Source organism: Vicugna pacos, chromosome 2 (genome assembly GCF_048564905.1).
Source record: "Vicugna pacos chromosome 2, VicPac4, whole genome shotgun sequence".
NCBI classification, from domain to species: domain Eukaryota; kingdom Metazoa; phylum Chordata; class Mammalia; order Artiodactyla; family Camelidae; genus Vicugna; species Vicugna pacos.
Window position 1 is genome coordinate 36,035,515 of NC_132988.1, and position 20,341 is coordinate 36,055,855.

The window sequence follows — 20,341 nt, forward strand, 5'->3', positions numbered from 1 at the left end:
TGTTATATATGGTGGCATCATATGTGGGACACGAAGTGCCAATATTACACAGCCCAAGAGAGAGAATAAATAAATATAAAATAGAAGGGTTGAGGTGTATTATTTAGAGATTTTTTTTCTATTATAAATAACAGACACCAAAAAGCTAGCTTCAGAAAAAAAAAGACAAAGCTAATTCATTGTAAAGATTTAGGGTGATTAGCAGAATGTAAAGGTAGAAGGGCATTCATGGTTTACAAAGGGCTGATTCAGGACTAGAAAATTGCCAGGACTCCGTCTCACTGCTCTGCCTTTCCCGACCCATTTGCTTCATTCTTAGCTCCCTCTGTGCAGAGAAGAGGGTCTCACTGGCCAAGCCAGGATCGGTTGTTTACTCTTGGTCCAATCAGTTATAACCACGGAAGTGAAGTCAAGTAGTGTCAGCAAGCATGGCTGTCAGAGCCCCCTTCTGGGAGCCATTCTCAAAGGAGGTAAAGGACTGGGCAGAGAGCCCATGTGATTACGTCGCCCACCTACATATTTATTTTACTTGGAGACACCTTTTAAAAGTGCTCCTGAAAGAACTGCTACCTCAATCCAAGGGGTTATTTTTTAGGGGGTGAAAAATGGTGAGGCAGGCAAAAAAAAAGTAAAGAAAAAAATCACAAAATGAATGCATTTTTCTCATGAACTGTATTTTTATGAGAAAATTTCTCCATCAAGCCAACATGATCTAAGGGAAAGAAAAATGGACTTGAGTCAGAAAATCTGATTTAAATCTTGACGTTATCAGTTAATTGTCATGGGAATGTGAGCAATTCATTCAGGTTCTCAGATAAATGATACAAGTTGGACTAGATTGTCATTAAAGTAACTTCCAGATACTCTTTGGCTTTAATATACTATTTCCATTTGGTGGCAAATAATTGCTTAGGGATTTGTTCTCAGGTTAATTGGAAACAGAGCAAAAATGGTCAAGAGACAAGCTATAGAATCCTACAGATCTGAGTCTGATCTTGGCCCTGCCAATGTTTTGCAGCTTGTTTCACATAAATTAGTCACTTGGTTAACTTCCTAGGTTCAAGTTTGCGCGTCTGTAAAATGCAGGGAATGCCGACTACTGCCATGGATGATTGTGCCCGCTGAGTAAGAAAATGTATGTAAAGCTCAGGCTCACTGTGCACGCTCGGTTCTGGTCACTGTCTTCAGACCGTGAAAATTCGTCAGCCTGTTGGTATCTTACTTTATTACTTTGAATCCATGTGCAAGTAAGTGAAAATTAAACTCTCATAGTCTTTGAAGTGCTCTCATGGCAGCAGCTAACGAATATAAAATGAGATTAGAGATCTGGAGATTCTAGAGGGATATCGTACACAAATAGCACCTCCGAGACATTCACAGTCGCGTAACAATTTTTAATGACCTTTGTAAAACCTGACTCTCCCGTGTCTCCCGGGTAGATGTGAAAGCGTGGAGCTGGATAATACAATCTGCGATCTGATTGAGAGGAGTGCTTCTCCTGATCCCAAAGGGTTCCCCCCACGGGCCATGCCAAGCTACAGAAGTCTGTGTTCTGTCAAGGTAAGAAAACACCTTCTTTCTACTTTCTCTCCACACACCTTTCAAGAGCGTGTTCACCGAGAGGAAGATATGGGGACAGTCCCCACGTCATTTACAGTAACAGACTTCCTTGATGACTGAGAGGACAAAGTGAACCAGTATAATCTTCTCTTACACAGTCACTTCCTGTTACTAAAGAAACCCTTCAACAGAAGGTCCTTCCAGTTCAGAGTGTGATATCAGGCGACTGCGAGCACAGGAAAGGGGGCAGAGCTCATGCCCTCGGTAAGAATGCTTAATGCAGCGACAACTCATTTTTGGGGGAAGGAGGTCATCTAATTTATGTAAACCCGCTTAAACAGGGTTACTAAAAATCAGCACACCTCATGTCCATTTTTCAAAGGAAAAGTAAGATTTTCCTGATTAAAGGAGTTGTTTGAATTTCCTCTTGTTTCAAGATATTTGTCTATGGTGATTTATGTAAGCAAATAAAATTCAAGGGGAAGCTCAAGCTAGGACTTTTGTGGGTGACTTTCTAGAAATATATTATAAATGACAGCATAAGCTCTTAAGCTCTGCCACCCTTCTGGTTAGGAACGTCTCTAATGATCACTTCAAAAAATTCTAATGTAAGTAAATGAGAGAGCATGACTGACATTAGAAACATTTATGTACCTCCTACTTTGGTTCTTATTTCTAAGGTACTTCATGCTCACTGTGGAAAAGCTATCCTAAGCTCTGAGAAAACTCTAAGAACCATGTAGAGACAGATTTCTTGTGCAGCTAGTGAAGCTTGCATTCCCAGAACAAATATTTACTTTTGTATCTAATTTGCATTCATAAATTTGCATCTTTTTTCTCTTAAAGGAGGCCCTGGAATTGTATAAGCCTCAGGCCTCACCAAACATGTACTGGCCTCTGAAACCCTCTCCAAGCACTCCCTGCTAGAGGCCATCTGGGCATTTGGGAACTTACTTTCTCCTTCTGTCACACACACGCACGTGTGCACGCACCCTGTTTTGTTAAACCTGCCTCTTCTTCACTTCATATGTTGTGGCTACCCCTGTACCTCTTTCTTTCATTCATTCAATGAACAAATAGTATTTTGTGTGTTCTATATCTATGCACTTCTTCTGGCTTAGAAACTCACTTCTGAAAATGAAGTACTTCTTTTCCAAGTTAGAAGTGACTCTCTGCTAACGATGAGAGGCCAAGAAGACTTCTCTCCCCTCCCTTTCTTCTCTTCTGGCCCCCACTCCCAACCCTCATACATACACCTCTAACTCCCAGCAAGGGCTTCCTCCCCTCATGGGAATGTGTTCTTTTCTCTAGCGGCCATCTTGTCTATCCCAGAAAGAAAGTTAATGAAGAGAACTTGAATCCCTCCGGTACCCTGACCCTCATGTTCTCTGAGTCTCAGCCCCTAAGACTCATTTGCTCATGACTGACTTCCCTCCCCATTCTGTTCATTGTCTTCTGGATTCCTCCTTGTATGCTGAAGACCACTCCTACATCCTTATTGCTGCCCTCTGGTTAATTAGTTCTCTATTTGGGGACTTGACGGGAGCCTCTGTATCTCTTAAAGATACTGTTTCCCTTATTACTTCCTCGAGGAACTTTGCTCATTTTCCTATACATATCCAGGCAAAGAAGAGCAGATTCCTGGCTGATTTTTTTTTTTATTTTCCACCTGAAGTGTGAACTAAAGACATCTAGCTAAGAAAGTGAGAGAGTACCAGGTAAGGTCCAGTGTTTGAAACAGGGGAAGATATGACATGGACATTGAGAGACAGAGAGACAGGAGAGAGGTGCAAAACTAAAGTGAGTTGCTGAGTAGTGATGAAGACTGAGCTGAGTTTGAGTCACCACATTATGAAACTAATCTCTAAACTGTGTTTGGGCTACTGTATCTTCAGTCTCTCCATCACCTCTTACCAGCTTAAAAGATGTTCAAGTCTCCTCCGCTTTTGAACATAGATAACACCTCATATTCTTTTGTGCGTAATGTTCTAACTTGCTCTTACACATCATAGCCAAGCTTAGTGATCATGGCATCTAAGACTTTCTGGCCCCGTCACACCACTGACAAGCTCTACCTTGATAAATCTGTGGTCATTTTGCATCTGATTTTTTCACTTGTCCTCTCATTTGCATTTGACACCATTCATGAATTCAACTTTCTTAAAATGTCTTACTCCATTGACATCTATAAAATTATCCCCCCAAACCCTCCCTGTTTTCCTCTGATCTTCTCACTCACCTTCACTGACTTCTCTTACATCACCTGCCTGGGTTATATCAATGTCACCCAGAGATCTGTCCATAGTCCTTGGCTCATTAACTACAAGATACATGCTGATGACTTATGACATGGGGACACTTACTAAACATGGAGTTCTTTTCTATATTCACATCAACTTCACTCAGCATTTTCAAAGGTGAATTCAGTATCTTTCTTGCTAAAACTGCTTAATTCCCCCCCACAACTTTCCATTGCCCATCTCCCAGGTTAACTTATCTCCAGAATCCTTCACAAATATTCTCAAAGTCTACAGGGGACTGTTGAATGTACACTCACAAACCCAGTAACGTATCCTAAAGCTGGTGACTGCCACTGGTTGTCAGATGCTCACCCATCACTGCGGCTTCTAGATGTCCACTGTAGCATGCTCGAATGCATCATCGTGGTACCACCCACTGTGCCAAGTCAGCCTAATATTCCGATATGTTCTCCAGAGCCCAAATGCAGCTAAACACTACTACTCTCTCCACTTCAGCGGAAAGATTTCCCCTCCCCCAACTTTAGCTACACGGGTCCCCAGTGGTACTTCACGCAGTCAGTGTTTGTCAGAGGTATGTTTAACAGTCTTTTTGATTTTCCGTGGTTTGGATTTTAGCTGCCATCTATTGAGTGACCACTCTGGGTTGGCTGTTTGCAAAGCATTTCTATACATCAACCCATTTAATCCTTATCTAGATAGGAAAACTGAGGTTCAGTGAGGCTAAATAATTTTCTCATGGTCCTACAGCCAGTAGAATTGGATTTTGGACCTCATCCTAGATCTGTCTGAACTTGAACATTGCCGTGTACATGGTGCTTTTAGCTCCCCACCCCCCTCATATAAGAATCATTTGGCGACTGCACCCGAGCTCTCAAGCTGGTGTTAGGAATGATGCTGCTGTCAGAGCATCATTTAAGCCTTTCTGGCTTAAAGCATCACTCTGGGACCAAGCTGCTGTGGCTTTGTCCTCTCTCTCTCTCTCTGAGGGTGAGGCCTCCCAGGAGCCATCCCCAGAAGTCTCTCTTTTTCTCACAGACTTCTGTCATATCCTCCTCCATTGTCATCTGAAGTATCTCCAACTATTTGATTCCTTCAGTAAACACAGCTTAGTTTCCAGCTGGAATCTCTGCTGAAATACTATTTGCGATAACCCTCTGCCAAAGGAAATCCTACATTCAGAACAAACAAAAATTTCACGTTCTCACTGAGATAGTGATGGGACTGAAAAAAAAGCATAAGAAAAATTCTTTCTGAAGAAGACAAGGGTGAGCTGGTGACAGAGGAAGTGTGGAGGGCATCTGTCACTGCCCCACCGAATGAAGTAAGCAGAACAGTAGGGTAGACTCCCTCCCTTTCCAGGAGGAGGAAATGAAGTTCTTTATGACTTCATGCGATGGGAAGAGTGTAGCTGAATAAAAGAAATATGATATAATGAAAAGGCCTGAGACATATGTCATGTTCCCTTTTTGTTCTGCCTTTGCCAAGAATAAGTAAAGAGGGAGAATTACTATAAGGAAAAGCAAACAGACTGACTCATTGCTTTGAGGAAACAGAAAAGCATTATTGAGGAATAGGAGGTATTCCATCAGTGTGTAAGAAGGTTTTAATATTCCGGGAGAGTTGAGGTAGAAAGCTGGTGAACAGACAGCACTGAAAGTCTTGTAGGCAACTGACAAATAATTTTATTTCAAAAAAAATTTTTTTACTGGAATTGAACCCAGGACCTCATGCATTTTAAACATGCACTCTACCGCTGAGCTATCCCCTCCCCCAGGACAAATAGCTGTCTAAGTGAGAACAATATTCAGTTCCAAAATGGATGTTAATGGAAGTTATACTAAACCAAGACCTGGTCTTAACGCTATGAGAAAATTAACATATGAAAAATAATTTATGACCCTGTAATTGTATATCTTCAAATGCAAAGAAAGTGAATGAGAGGCTTGAAATGTATTTCCTGGACAAACAAGTACATGTCCAGCAATGCTTGGGAACAAGGATGCAACCTGGGGGTGGGAAGGAAAAGTGTCCACATTTTAAGATGATCTACCAGAACAGAATTTGCTTAAGAGTATTGTCTTGTCTTTAGATTCAATCTTGCCTTTCCGGTTTTAACTAAAAGACAGCACTAGGAATTGGCTTTTAATAACTTTGGTACCAGCTGAGGGAAGATTTCCCAGGGACTGGGGACAGATTCTAGCTCTGGGTGTTCTCAAGGTAAAAAGCCGTGGGAAAGTGCTTTGGCTGGTTCAGAGAGTAATTTGAACTTCTGACACTTTGAAAGATTATGAGGGAAAATCTTCTTGGAAACTACAGTAAGTTGACACACACTTTCTGTAACCACACAGTTTAAAAAAAAAAGATCTCGTTTCCCGTTCCTTATTTCCCTTTTTTGAAAGTTAATCTATATTTCTTTATCAAAATATAATTTGGATTATCAAAATCTTATTTTCTCATCTATAAATGACAAGAATATACTAAAGTGAGTGAAAATGTGCAGGCACTTTGTCAGTGTAAAGGGCTAAACAAACCCTGTTTTTGATGATAATGATGTGGGATTAGCTTGAGCCTCAAAGTCTTTTGAGTTTTTCTCATACAATTACTTGCTTCCTCTTTGAATCCCATTATATAATTTTCAGTGGTAGTAACTGTGGAATGTTTCGATCCTTCTTCTTCTTCTTTTTTTTTTTTTTCCTGTTAGGGAAAAAAGTTGCATTGTTGTATGAGGCTCTGTTTACAATTCCCTGGGAAATGTTTGAATAGTTGGCTGGAAAAACAGCAAATTCTTAGGCAATGAGAAGGCAGGTCTCAGCTCAGCTGCTGCACATTGTGGTGTTTGAAGCTCACAGTTGGCAACCTGGGTGAAGACACTGAAATGAGCTATGTATCTTTCTCTTACCTATGAGTTCAGTGAGTCGTTTGTAGTCTTATGATTCTAGAAGTATAATCAAATCTCAAAGCTAAACAGATGAGTGGATTAAGAGGCCAGGTTGTGTCTCCCAAAATATCACCAGAGAGTTAGGATGATCCCATGACTAATCAATGACATACTACTCTTTCCATTCATTGCAAAGATTTTGAAGGCTTCCACTACGTGTGAATATCAGATATATGTCCAGATAAGGAGATCTCACTGTGTATGCGCACCCCGAACTCTATTTTATAATGAAGTACAACACGAGGCAGCACAGGAAAACAGAGACACAAGTCTGTAAGCTAAAATCACACTCTAAGACACAAGAATGAAAACTGTTACAAAAGAAGGGAGACAAAAGCTCTCCCTGAGTTTTGAGAGGCATCCACTTGTTGGACAGATGGCTGTCTAGGGAAGAGGAGAAGTGAGGTAAAAAACTGGGGCTCCTCTTGGTTGGTAAGTAAGAGATACTTTGAGCAGGGCACTCTCTTACTCAACGTCTTTGTTTTCCACTGCTGCGATGATTTGCCCCAAGTTCACAAGAGAAGGAGTTGGAGAAAACTGGAAGGCACACCTTGTCCTTTTGGAGATGCAAGCAGTAGCTGGAAGAGGACTCTTTCTGTCTCAGTGAAAATAATCATCCTAGAAACTCCAGTGCAGGCCACTTTGGCGGCCAGAGGAGCAGCACAACAACACTAGGGGTGTGGGTGGAGGAAGCCACCAGACCTTGAAGGGAAGAGCGGGAAGGGCGGCATCCAGGGGGAAGTTATAGTAGATCTGGTCATTTTAAGTGATTAAAAGAACATAAGGCATCCAGGAGCCTGCAAAGCAAAGAGAGAGAATGAGAGTCTCAGGGTTTCCACTGAAAAGGTACTTGGAGCTCAAAATATTATCCTTACTTTTGGAATCATTAGTCTACCTTTGCTTGTCATCTCCTAGCCTTCTATGACTTCACCAATTACATTTGAAAAAACTTTAGACACACCTTTCTTATTACACAAAAAGAAGAGTAACATAAGCCTCTGGGTCCAGAAGTTTGTAAATCTGTGACACTATTAAGGAAGCAAAATTCTTGGCATGGGAGCTACCATAACACGTCCATAAGAGTTGTTTAGCAAATAGGTATTCTTTCGGTTCTTGATCTGTTTAGCTCTGTGATGGAGGTGGATCTCTCGTAGGGACTTCCAAACCCAAGCTGGGTTTTGGAATCTAATGCCTCAATAAGCCTTCTTTCTCACACAGTCTTCCTCGTTTCTAGTTTGGTAAGAAACAATTTATTTAATGAGTGTGGGGGGAAATAATGGACCAAATGGGCACTTTGAGCTCTCACTGAGGAATGCTTAGCTCATTCTAACGTCTACCTTCTAGATGAAATGCGTCTTACGACTTTTTACCTTCTTCTATACTTGTGAGGAGTGTAAGGCCTGACACACAAATTAGATAAATATCTTTTCCTATAGGATTATGGATATAAGTAGCAAAAAGTGAGATCATTGATTCCTTTTTTTTCCTCCAGTGAGGAAGATTTATGTTTAAAATAAATGCTCCTTAAATCACTAAAGATCAGTTAGCAAATGTTTGCAATTTTTGCAGGCTATCCTATTGAGAGATTTTTTTAACTTTTTTTTTTCATTGAGTCATTTTACAATGCTGTGTCAAATTCCAGTGTAGAGCACAATTTTTCAGTTATACATGAACATACATATATTCATTGTCACATTCTTTTTCACTGTGAGCTACCACAAGATCTTGTATATATTTCCCTGTGCTATATGGTATAATCTTGTTTATCTGTTCTACATATGCCTGTCAGTATCTACAAATTTCGAAATTTGAGAGATTTTCTTTGAGTCGGGATTGTTTTCAGACAAAGCACTCTCAATATATGTTATTTGGTCACTTGTGTTCCCACAAGTCATCACCATAGTCTCCTGTTATTCCTCCATCATCTTTATACGTACAAGCTCTTTCTTGATTATTATACGTAACTATAATTTTTGGTTACTTAAAAATAGCATTTAAATATCTGATATAATGTAGCAATGTATTGTCTCAGGAAGAAAGCAGTCTTTTTCACCTGAGGTCTCCAAGTCAGTCATTTGGTGATTATGAAATGACGCAGAATGAATTTCTTCATCAGTGGAGCGGTCCCCCTAATCTTATATTAAAAAACCAGAAAATACATGAAAGACGTATCTGTTTTGCTCATCTAGTACTTAGCAAACACCCAATCCACAGTCCATAATCAATAAATGTTTATTATAAGGATGAGTACATGAGTGAAGGTGAGGTCAACACATAGGCAAAGTACAGGAGAAAAATAAAGTGATTTGCAATGACATTAAGTGATTATGGATTATAGTCCTGGCAGAGAAGAGAACATTTATTTTTCATTCAAACATAGGATTACAATTTTTGAAGGCTAAACCTCTCTTTTGACCACCATTCATTGGCAGTAGAAATTAATTTCTGGACAAGCAGTGGTGGGAACTGGTAAGATTTTGTTTGGACATGATTTCGGAGGTTGAGCCAGTTCATGTGTAGTTCTCAAGAAAGTTCACTTCCCTTCAAATTTTTCTGAATTATATTTCTTAATGGGTTCCTGCATCAAACAAGTAAATTATGTTTTGTCCAATAACTTTTAGCTGTGTTATTCATGTCTCCCCACATAGGGAAAAGGTTCTTTTTTGAGAGGGTTAAGCCGGAGGGACTGGGTTCTAGTGTGGGTTCAGCCACCTACACGTAATGGGATGACGGGGGCAAGTCACTTAACATCTTTGAACTTCAGCTTAATCCTTATTAACATCAAAGATGCCTCTCCTAACAGTCTCACAGGGCTGTTCTGAAGTTTAAGTTGAAGCAGATAAATATTGCAAACCACAGAACTCACATGTGCGAAATTGTAATTTTCTTTGTGTTTTAAGCTGAATTTAGTTTCAATCTAGGACTGCCATCCTGTCTTTTAGAAGATAATTTAATCCAGTTGACTGCAGGAAATCTCAGCCACTTTGGTGTTTTCTCAGGCAATTTATATTTTCAGTGCAGTCACAGGCAGGAATTCTCTCTTCTGTCTCCTTCTACTCATAACAGCACCTACAGTCCATGAAGCAGGTTTTGTGAAGAAATCCAGGTGGAATAGGGTTGCCAGATATGGCAAATAAAAATACAGATGCCCAGTTAAGTTTGAATTTCCAGAAAATATTGCATTGATAAACAAGAAAATATTGTATGGGACATACATACTTTTAGGAAAAAAATTTTGTGTATCTAAAATTCAAATTTATCTGGATGTTCTAGGTTTTTCTGGCAACTTTGGGGTGAAGGCATCCGGGCTGCAATAACCCACCATCTTACTCTGCCATTAGCGCTGGTGTCATCTACTCCTTATGGTCTTTTCATTGGCATATAGCCTCAGTGGCAATCAGTGAAGCTTCCAAGTCCCTCTTCTTATCTCCTGTCTTCAGATCCATGTGGTAAATACTGCATTTTCATCAACTAGATGGTGAAGACTCCTTAAATCCATGACACTTTAATTAACCACTTGTGCAGCCTTCTCAGGAATGTAAGAAATTTCTGGCTCCACTTCCAGACCACTCTGGGGTTGAGCTGTCTGTCTCAGGACCTTCCTACCTACACATGCCCCAGAGTTCCAGCTGTGGGCCATGGTGCTATGGAGATCTTCTCTTCAAGACCTGCGCCGTTCCCAGGCTTAACCCAAGGGTAAAGCTAAAGCTCTGTCTGCTCTTTGATGTTCAATCTGGGCAGTTCAGCAGATGAGATGAGTCCCTGAAAGTAGAAAAGCTGGACTCAGTTTCCTCAAGATGACTCACAGCATTCAGGTACTCTTTTTCCCTATTCTTTTTGTTCTCTTCTCATTTTCCCTCAGGTCTAGATAACTTTATCTACTCTTCTCTGTGCACTGTGGTGGTGGTGGGGTGGGGAGGGGGGCCATTGCGGCAGAGAAGGAAGAAATAGGTCATACTATCTCTCTCTTTTTTAACTGAAGTATAGTTGGTTTACAATGTTGTAATTTCTGGTGTACAGCATAGTGATTCAGTTATATGAATAAAATATATTTACATATATATATGTATTCCTTTTCACATTCTTTTTCACTATAGGCCATTATAAGCTATTAAATATAGTTCCCTGTTTTATACAGTAGGACTTTGTTGTTTATCTGTCTCTTCATCTACTCTCTCTTCTATCAGTTGTTTATGGCATAAGATTTTTTTTGCTTTTTTAACTTTTTTTATTGAGTAATAGTCATTTTACAATGTTGTGTCAAATTCCAGTGTAGAGCACAATTTTTCAGTTATACATGAACATACATATATTTGTTGTCACATTTTTTTTCGCTGTGAGCTACCACAAGATCCTGTATGTATTTCCTTGTGCTATACAGTATAATCTTGCTTATCTATTCTACATTTTTAAAATCCCAGTCTGTCCCTTCCCACCCCCCGTCCCCTTGTTGTTAATGGCATAAGATTTTATGCCTTGATTCTGATTTTTTCCTCAAACATTTTGTTATAAAAATTTCAAATATATAGCCAAGTTGAAAGGATTTTATGGTGTACCTATGTCTGCCACATACATTATACCATTAAAATTTCACTCAACTTGTTTATTGTGTATGTATCCATCTGCCCACTTCTTTTCATCCATCAATCCATGTTACTTTTTGAGGCATTTCAAAGCAAATTACACAAAAGGAATTAATCTTTAAAATTAAATATATATATACAATTTTCATAAATACACTCTTGCAATTCAAAGCTTTGGTTTTCAGGATGGTCTCTAGAGTTTCGAGAGTCTGTTTGGAAATTCAAAAGCTGAACAGGGGCTGTTTTTCCTTTTGCAGTCAATGACAAACTTATTCAGCCCCGAGACAGAAATTCTTTACCAAGCAAAGGATTTAGCTACATGAAACAAAGAACTGTGTGTGCTTGTGGGAGTCACCAGTTAACACTGCAACACATTAACTTATCTCATAAGATATAATAAAGCACAGTGCAAATGTAGGAAATGTTATTGAAGACCACCTTCATGCCTTTTTAAAATTCCCCCATAGCATGTATGATTATTTACATTGTTTATTTATTAAATATTCACCAAGATTAGGAGAAAAAAAATTTAAGGGGATTTTGTATGGAGGCAAAATAATGTTGATCACATAACCAAATTAAGAAAGGGTGAAATATTTGCCTATAAAGTGAATAAAAAGAAAATACATTTAAACAGAACAACTTTTAAAAAGTGAATTGATATTCCTACTTGATCCTTTCTGATTTAGAGACAAAACACATACCTTTGTGTATCCCTGCAGCCATTCTCTTCTCAGCTGTGTTCTGAGAAGTAGAAGTGTACTAGGATTTCCTACTAAAGATTTTTTACATAAATAGATTTGTTAAACTAAAGTATATATCACTACTCTCTACTCTGAAGGTACCATGTTAGTTCCCAAAGCTAAAACGATTAATATTGATCCTACCTTCAAGAGGCTTGCAACCTCTTGGGAGAGAAAGGTAGATAAAGCTAACCGTGGTTTTATGATAAGGGCTGGAACTGATGCTTCACAAAGCGCCGTAGGATCGCAAAGGAAGAGGTTACTGACTGCTTTGGAAAACCAGGGGATCCTTCTGAAGAGGCTGGCAGTCTGGCTGGGTCAGATGGTTTACTGCTTTGGGCAGCGCTGAGGCAGGCATGGAGGTTTCATACAGTCTGCAGTTTCATTAAGACCACAGACTGGTTGGCAAAATCCAATTTGCCCTATGTTGTATCTGATATGCCTTAAAAACTAAATGTGCAGTGAAAATAGACATGGAGTGAAAGAATTGCTTCAAAGTTCCAACCTACAGGGACACAGGCATATGTCCCCTGTGAGGCTATAGAATTTGGGACATGCCTTTTATGGGACTTTTCTAGTCCAAGCCCAGATATGGGGTATGAAAGAGAGGTAATCTGCTAGTTTGGAGGCCAAGAAATTGACATTTCTGATCTTTAGATCTTTTATAACCTCTTGAGAAGATACCTGATTCGGCAACACTATAGGTTTAGTCTCGGGTGGGGAGGAGGCTTTCTGTGTGTCTGAGAACTACGTGTACTTGCACTAAAATAGTTGGCACTATTTTAGGTTCGAGAAACATAGAGTGAACACAACAGACAAAAATTGCTGTCATGGAGTTTCTAAAAGTGGGAGGCAATGAACAAAGAAGAGAAATACATAGAGTATGATACACAGTGCTATGGAAAAATATAGCAGGAAAGCAGTTTTAAATAGGGAGGCCAGGTAAGGTCTCAATGAAGAGATGACATTGAAGCAATGACCTGTTGGAGTTGAGGGGATAAGCCATGAGGTTATCTAGCAGAATAATAGTTCTTGGCGGAGACAATAGGAAGTCTACACGACAGGTTCATGGACCAGTAGTGTGGCTGGGACACGGAGCTGGGTGAGCAAATGGGAGATTGCTGAGAAAGAGGTCAGAGCAGTGCAAGCTAGCGTGCGTAGGACCCTGTGTGCCACTATAGAGTTCTGCTTTCCCTCTGAGTGAGCTGGGAAGCCACTGAAAGATTTTGAGCAGAGGAGTGACATAAAATGGTATATTTTAAGGACTCAGAGTGGCTACTAGATTGATAATCGATGGGAGAAGAGCAAGAGTGGAAGCAAGGAGGCTGTTAGGTTACTGCAATAATCCAGGTAAGAGGCGATGGAGGCTTGGTCATTGCAAAGATGCTGAGCATCCTGCCCAAGGTCACACAACTAGTAAACGATGGAATCAGGCTTTGACACAAAGACAGAAACCAGTCACTACCGGATGCTCTCTTAAGAATTTTCATGTGAATAAAATTAGGAAACAATCATTAAAGTTCCCATTTTGAAAAGTTATAAATATGCGTGTTTATTTCATTTCACCACTCCCCACTTAAAGCGGGAAGTCTCCAGGCTCTGGGGCAACATACTGCTCTCCTTTTGAAATATATTTTCAGAGATCCTTAAAAAATGTCCAGATGCATTGGGTAAAGGCTGTGAGAGGAAAGGAGGAGTCAAGGATGACTCCAGGGTTCTTAGGCCAGAGCATGAGTGTTGTCATTGATTGTGAGGGGAAAACAAGTTCTGTGGGAGAAGATCAGAAAGTAGCTTTTATACAGTGCAGAAGGAAGTCCCTAGTAAGCATTCAAATAAGGATGGCAAGCAGGCAATTAATATAGGACTTTAGAGTTCAGAGGTGTGATACGTTCCGAGCGCCCCAGGTGAACTGATTATTAAATACTTCAATTACCACAGTTGTTAAAGATTTTAAATATTACTTTTGATAATATCCATTAAGTGGTATTACAGCTGTCAATCTCATCCATGTAGTACATAACGCACATATCCAGGTTTATTTTTACTAAAATCTACTTTGATCACGTAATACCTTTGTGCAAAGGTCTTCAATAGTGCCCCATGGCCTATGCAATAAAGATAAAATTCATTCGTCAGAAATTAAGAGCCTTTCACAATTTGATCCAATCAGCTTTAGACAGACCGGTTATACTGGGCTTGCCAGCATCCTTCATACTTAGGTTTGTCCATCTCTGTTTCATTTAAGTTCCTCCCTTTGTGGCAATAGATCTCTAAATATCTCAGTTCTCACCATCTATGAAAAGTCTCTCCACCCATCAAGGCCCAGCAAGAACTCCAACTCCTGCAGTAGAATTAAAGCTGAGAATGAGCTCGCTGTCTGACTTCTTACAGTCAGGCACACAGGCTACACAAACTGTGTGTGTATGTGTCTATATATATATACAGACATTTCACTGGAAGTAAGAACTTTTATTTTCCTTTGGAACCCGCTTAGTACCATGTTCATGGTAAGTGGTATGTAAATGACTGACGGCCCCATCTTTAAGCTCATGTAATTATTAGTATCTAAGCTCTCACATGTTATTATCGCAGACAGCAACGCTAAGAAATCAACACTGCTCCTATCCCCATTTTACAAATGTGGGGGCTGAGCCTTAGGGTCCTTATGCATTGCTCCTGAATTTACAAGCAATGAATGGTACAGTTGAGCTGCAAATCCAGATGACTGGACTCTAGAGTCAGCTCTTTTAGTCACCACGAGGCACTCTGTCTCCTACCTAGATAGCACAGTCACTTAAAAATCCACGCAAATAGATCCAGGAAGCAAAGGAGGTTTTTCAGCCTCAATACTGAAAGAGTATTAAAGAAAAAGCCATGTTTATTTTACCTGCCAAAGGATCCCTCCAAGAATTTATAGAAATGTGATGATCTCTCTTGGACTAATTTTGAGAGAATTATCATCAACCCGAATGATAGCTACAGACCAACGATGGGTAGTTCCTTGGTCTTTTACTTCGCCATATTTCCCTTTGTTCATTATTTTCCTCTAGATATTATTTTAGTCACTTGAGAAATGAGGACTCTTCGAAATCACTTTGGAAACATGGAGTGATGTGTCCATTTCTCTGAAAATTATTGCAGCCAGTGAGACTTACGAAACAAAGCTTGACTAATAGCCAGACTCTTAAAGTATACAGCACATGCGAGAGGGGTGGAGATGAGACGAAGAGGGCATATGTAACAGAAAATATCCAGTTTTTTTCCCTAGGACTGGACTAGTGCAAATCCCTTTTTTCCTCAAACCAAACTTGGAGCTCTCTAGCAAAGTTCTTGTTTATTCATAAATCACCACATGGCTCTCTGGAGCTAATAGAAAATCTGTCTTTTGTTAAACTGCCATAGCAGAAGAGGCAGAGGAATTATAATGAAAAATGCAAAGATATAGGATTTCCATTCAAAGAAGCAATCACGCCATGATGTGCTACGAAATGAGTGTGCAACAGGATACCTGTGCAAGGGGCCCAAAGACAACAGTGCCAAGGAGAGTACTTTCTGGCAAGACAGTGTTCTTTCTTGGACTCACGACTTAGAAAACAAACTGGTTACTGAGGAGAAAGGCGGGGAGGGATAGATTAGGAGTTTGGGATTAACAGATACACACTACTATGTATAAAATCGACAAACACCAAGGACCTGCTGCAAAGCACAGGGAACTATATTCAATTCCTTGTAATAACTTACAATGGAAGAGAATTTTAAAATATATATATATATGTATGTATACGTAGAATTGAATTGCTTCGCTGTACATCTGAAAGTAACATTGCAAATCAACTTCAATAAGAAATCAGAATTAATTAATTACCTAAGGCCCTATACTCTAGTCGTAGATATTAATGCAGTAAAATTGCTAGATCACGTCTATGAATTTTAAAATGTATGAATTTTAGATGTTTTAATTTACCCTTGGTCAGTAAATATGTAAACTGACTCAGGATATCTTAAAGACTTGACTATTCAAACAAAAAAAAAGACAATGTTCTTTCTAAACACTTCTTTAGATCAGTGTTACCACATTGCGGAGTTATTATTACCAGCTACACAGGTAAGGCTGACAGACGCCTTGAGCCATATGTAACTATGTTGTGTGTGTGTGTGTGTGTGTGTGTGTGTGTGTGTTTGTGTTGAGGGGGCAAGAAAAATATTTTTATGTTATTGTCTTTTTTTTTCTTTTCTGATATGAGTAGGTTTTAGTGTTGATGAAGTGTCGATCTCCAGGAGATCCCTGCTTACATTCCATAAAATCGGATATGTGAGTCATAAGTTTTACCTTTAGAACTCTGAACAAATTTGATTCCCACTTGTATTTTTGGATACTGCCTTAAGGAAAGATCGTTTTGTTTCACTCACATGAACCCCCCCCAAACAGACCAAGAAGCCAGCAGAAAGTAAATACACATACACACACATAGAGACATACACATTCTAGGTGGAGAGAGCGCGTGTGTGGGGGTATGACTCAGTTCTCAGTTCGGGAAGCAGAGGGAATTCAGCAGGGCTGGAGCACAGGGGGAACTGGAGAGTGGTGGATCTGAAGGAGACAAAGGAAGGTCAGGTCTTGGCCACCCACTCATTTCCTGCTAAAGAATTTGAATTTCAGCAGTTTTAGGATTTATCCTATACATATGTGCTTGGCTGTACACCTGAAGCTAACATTGTAAATCGACTTCACTTCAATAAAAAATAAGAATTTAAAAGTTAATTAATTAATTAATTAAGACCCTATACTCTAGTTGTAGGTGTCAGTACAGTAAAATTATTAGACCAACTAGGGAGATCTAAACAAAAATGTAAATTCAGGGATTGCCTGTAAATTCTTTCTTTTCTCCTTTCAACGGCACATTCTTCCCTTGCCTTTTCTTTCGCTCCCTCTCCTCCGAGTCCAGAATGAGGTCTTCTGCTCTATCCTGGGCCATGGGTGCAGCTCCAAGCGTTTGCTTTTTTCTGCACTATCTAGTAAGTGTGCCGTTACCTTAGTGCCCTGTAAAATGACAAGTCAGCTTATTAAAGCTAAATGTTAGTGCCCCCCCAAAAATTTTTTTATTGTGGAGTCATAGAGAATACCTGGATAACTTATGAAAAAGACAGTCTGGAGACTTGAATCTTGAGAACCAAGCTTAATCTTCCTGCTAATATAGAAGATTAGCTTTATGAACAATGCCTGATATCTTTATAATGAATTATCTTCTCTTTCAGTTCCATAAGAATTAGTGGCACTTATAGAATTATCTATGATTCATTAAATGTCACACCGCGAAGCTCACATGTACAGGACACTGTCAGAAGATCCTGCCTTTAGGGAAGCAAGCAACCAAGCTGTCAAAAGGTCGATAGTTACTTAATTGCACTGGGAAATACAGTGAAATTATGGCAGTTAGGCTACTGAGGAAAGGCTTGGTTTGCCCAGGCGTTCTTGGTAACTTCCTCCTCCAGCGGGAGGAACTGCCAGTAAAGGAAGAATGACAATTTACATACCATAGCAAGGCTAATCCGCCTTGTGTGTTAATCACAGCACGCCTACTTGAGACATCCTGGGAAATCCCTATCTGGAAGAGAAGAAAAGTTAAAATCACCATTGCTGTGCTTATTCTGTGGAATTTGTGGACAGAGTCACTTCTATTCATTTTCAGTGAAATATTGAAAAACTGTTCCTGTTATTTTCTATCATGAGTTAACTGTTTGTGTGATCTTTTTTAAATTTGATGTATTTGCTCTCACTTTAAAAGATACCGTAAGAGACATTTTCTTTCCTTTTTTTCTTCCTACTTTCCAAGACTCCAGGAAAAACAGCTTCCGTGGCAACTTGCGTCCAGAGCACAACTAGAATGAGTGGTGCAGAAAGTTGTACGGAGCTTGCAGAGGTAAGAACACATTTCTAGGGGGTGAACTGACTGTATTTAGCATCAACAGCATTGCTACTGGCTAATTATGCAATGATTAATAAGAGTAGAAATGGCTAGTTTGCTTTCTTTAGCTAAGACCTGCTCTGTATTTTTTAACAATGTTATTCAACAACAACAAAAAAATCTAGGTGATGGTTACATTTTTTTAACACCTGTGAGCTGCGTTTCTTCCTTTACAAAATGAGAAATTAAATTCCATCCTCTCAGCTTTTCAATTCTGTGTGTTTCATATTTTGTTCTTGAGTTAGAGGAATTTGGTTCAATGTAAAATTTAAAAAGAATATTATATTGATGCGGTCAGAAATAAAATCTATTATAGCAATAGAGTGTCTATGGTAAAATATTTATTTATATATGCAATTAATTATGTAATCTTTGTTTTGTTAACTGGTTACTGCAACAGATACTAATTGAATAAATGAATGAATGAATGAATGAATGAATAAAAATGTTTTCTTAAAGTTTTTTTTTTTTGAGAGATAACTAAGATATAGCAGGAAACTCAGTGAGACTCTTGTTCATTTAGGTGTTTAATTTAGCAATGTCAGAACTTGAGTATCTTAGAGGTTGGTCTGGTATTAGGATAAATGAGGAAATAATGCCCAGCCACTTTGAACACAGATTACATTTTTATAGGGAATAACTGTTCTTTAAATGGGCCCTTAGAAGGACCAAAGACTAAAAATCTTCCTATTTATTGCAAATAGCTTTATTAACAACTGGAAAGCAAAGCAAATGCAAATGAAAAGTTTCCCCCAAACTTTGTATTTAATTGATTTTTTTTCATTTTAATACATATCTAAGACATATGAACCATGGTAAAATGTTGATTGATCTCCGAGAAATCCCTACATTTATGACTTATAAGCCATAATTATTGTTGTGATGATCTTGCAAATGATTTTTATAAAGAATTATTTATATATAACTTATTTATAAAAAAATCAAGAGTCAAAATATTTCATAATTTTTTCAGAGAAAATTGTATATGGGAAAAAATGCACACTCTCTGATTACTCTTAATCTAAATTCCCAGAAGGCAAGGCCATACAAATGTTTGCTGGTCACAGATTTTTCGTGTGTGTATATCATAGATAGAGAAAAGACTTTTTTGAGGACCTAAAATCCATATTCCGAAGCACAGTGTGGAATGCAACAACCTTGAACTTTAGTATGAATATGATGGTCTGCGAAATTTATTAAAAATAGAGGTCAGATAAATAGGTGGAGCATAGAGGATTTTTAAGGCAGTGAGATCATTCTGTATGATACTATAATGATGGTTACACGTAAAACTTTACACATTTGTCTAAACCCATAGAATACACAACACCAAGAGGGAACCCCAATATAAACAATGGATTTGGTTAATAATGATGTGTCAATATAGGTTCATCTATTAACAGATACACCAGCCTGACAGGGGATGCCAATAATGGGGAAGGCTGCCACATAAAGGGGCAGCAGGTATATGGAAAATCTCTATACTTTCCACTGTTTTGCTGTGACCTAAAATTGTAAACAAGAAGGTAGAGTGCTACGGCTCCCTTTCAGACATTCTGATTCAGTGTTCAGAGTGTTCTATGTCTAACAAGCTCCCAGGGAGACTTTGATGCACTCTTGTGGTGAGAACCCCTGGCGTAGAGTCCAGGCTCACCGCACCTCTGCTTTGCTGAGCACAGGACACTCTCAGCAGGTTTGGCTCACAGCATTTTCCAAATCAAAGCTGCCTAATATTTAGTCTGTTCTGATCCAGAATAAGTCCAGACCCCTGGAAGTCCTGAAAAGGAGCAACCTCAATTGCAGGACCGAACATACTTGCCACCTAGAAATTGATGTTACTTCTGGCACTCAGCCAAACCAGCTGGAGGTCAAAGGAGGTTTAATCATTCTGATTTTGTTGACCCACAGAAAAAAAATGTCTTTTTTAAAATGCAGTCTTAATTATAAATGGGTCTGAATAGGAAGTAGCTAAGAAAACTAAGAACTGCGTTTATAGAGACGTAAGATACCATCAAGACCTAGAACGCTGAGTGAGACAAAAGTAAGTACAGATAGAAAAATAGTTTTATAAGTCACTTCTAATGCAAAAAGCCCTTGAAATCCCATGATGATTGCAAAAGAGCATTTCCTGTAATGTTTCTGACAAAGGCCAACATGTTCTGAAAATATTTCTTAATTGCTTGTTAATACCGTTAAGCAATTTCATGGTCCACAATAACTATTGAGTCTGAAACTGAATAGCAGATTTGGGGACTACCCTCTTCACCTAATTTACTGTATTACTTATATG

At 39.1% G+C, this 20,341-nt stretch overlaps 1 protein-coding gene across 5 annotated transcripts in view; it reads left to right on the plus strand.

The window, feature by feature from the left end:
• The window catches only part of TNIP3 (TNFAIP3 interacting protein 3), an 82,284-nt gene that overhangs the window by 32,926 nt on the left and 29,017 nt on the right, over positions 1-20,341 (plus strand). For all 5 annotated transcript variants that reach the window (XM_072937952.1, XM_072937943.1, XM_072937946.1 and 2 more), the window contains exons 2-3: positions 1,440-1,560; positions 17,920-18,006. In XM_072937952.1, the coding sequence (XP_072794053.1) occupies positions 1,440-1,560; positions 17,920-18,006 (208 nt within the window). The remainder of the gene's footprint in view (positions 1-1,439; positions 1,561-17,919; positions 18,007-20,341) is intronic.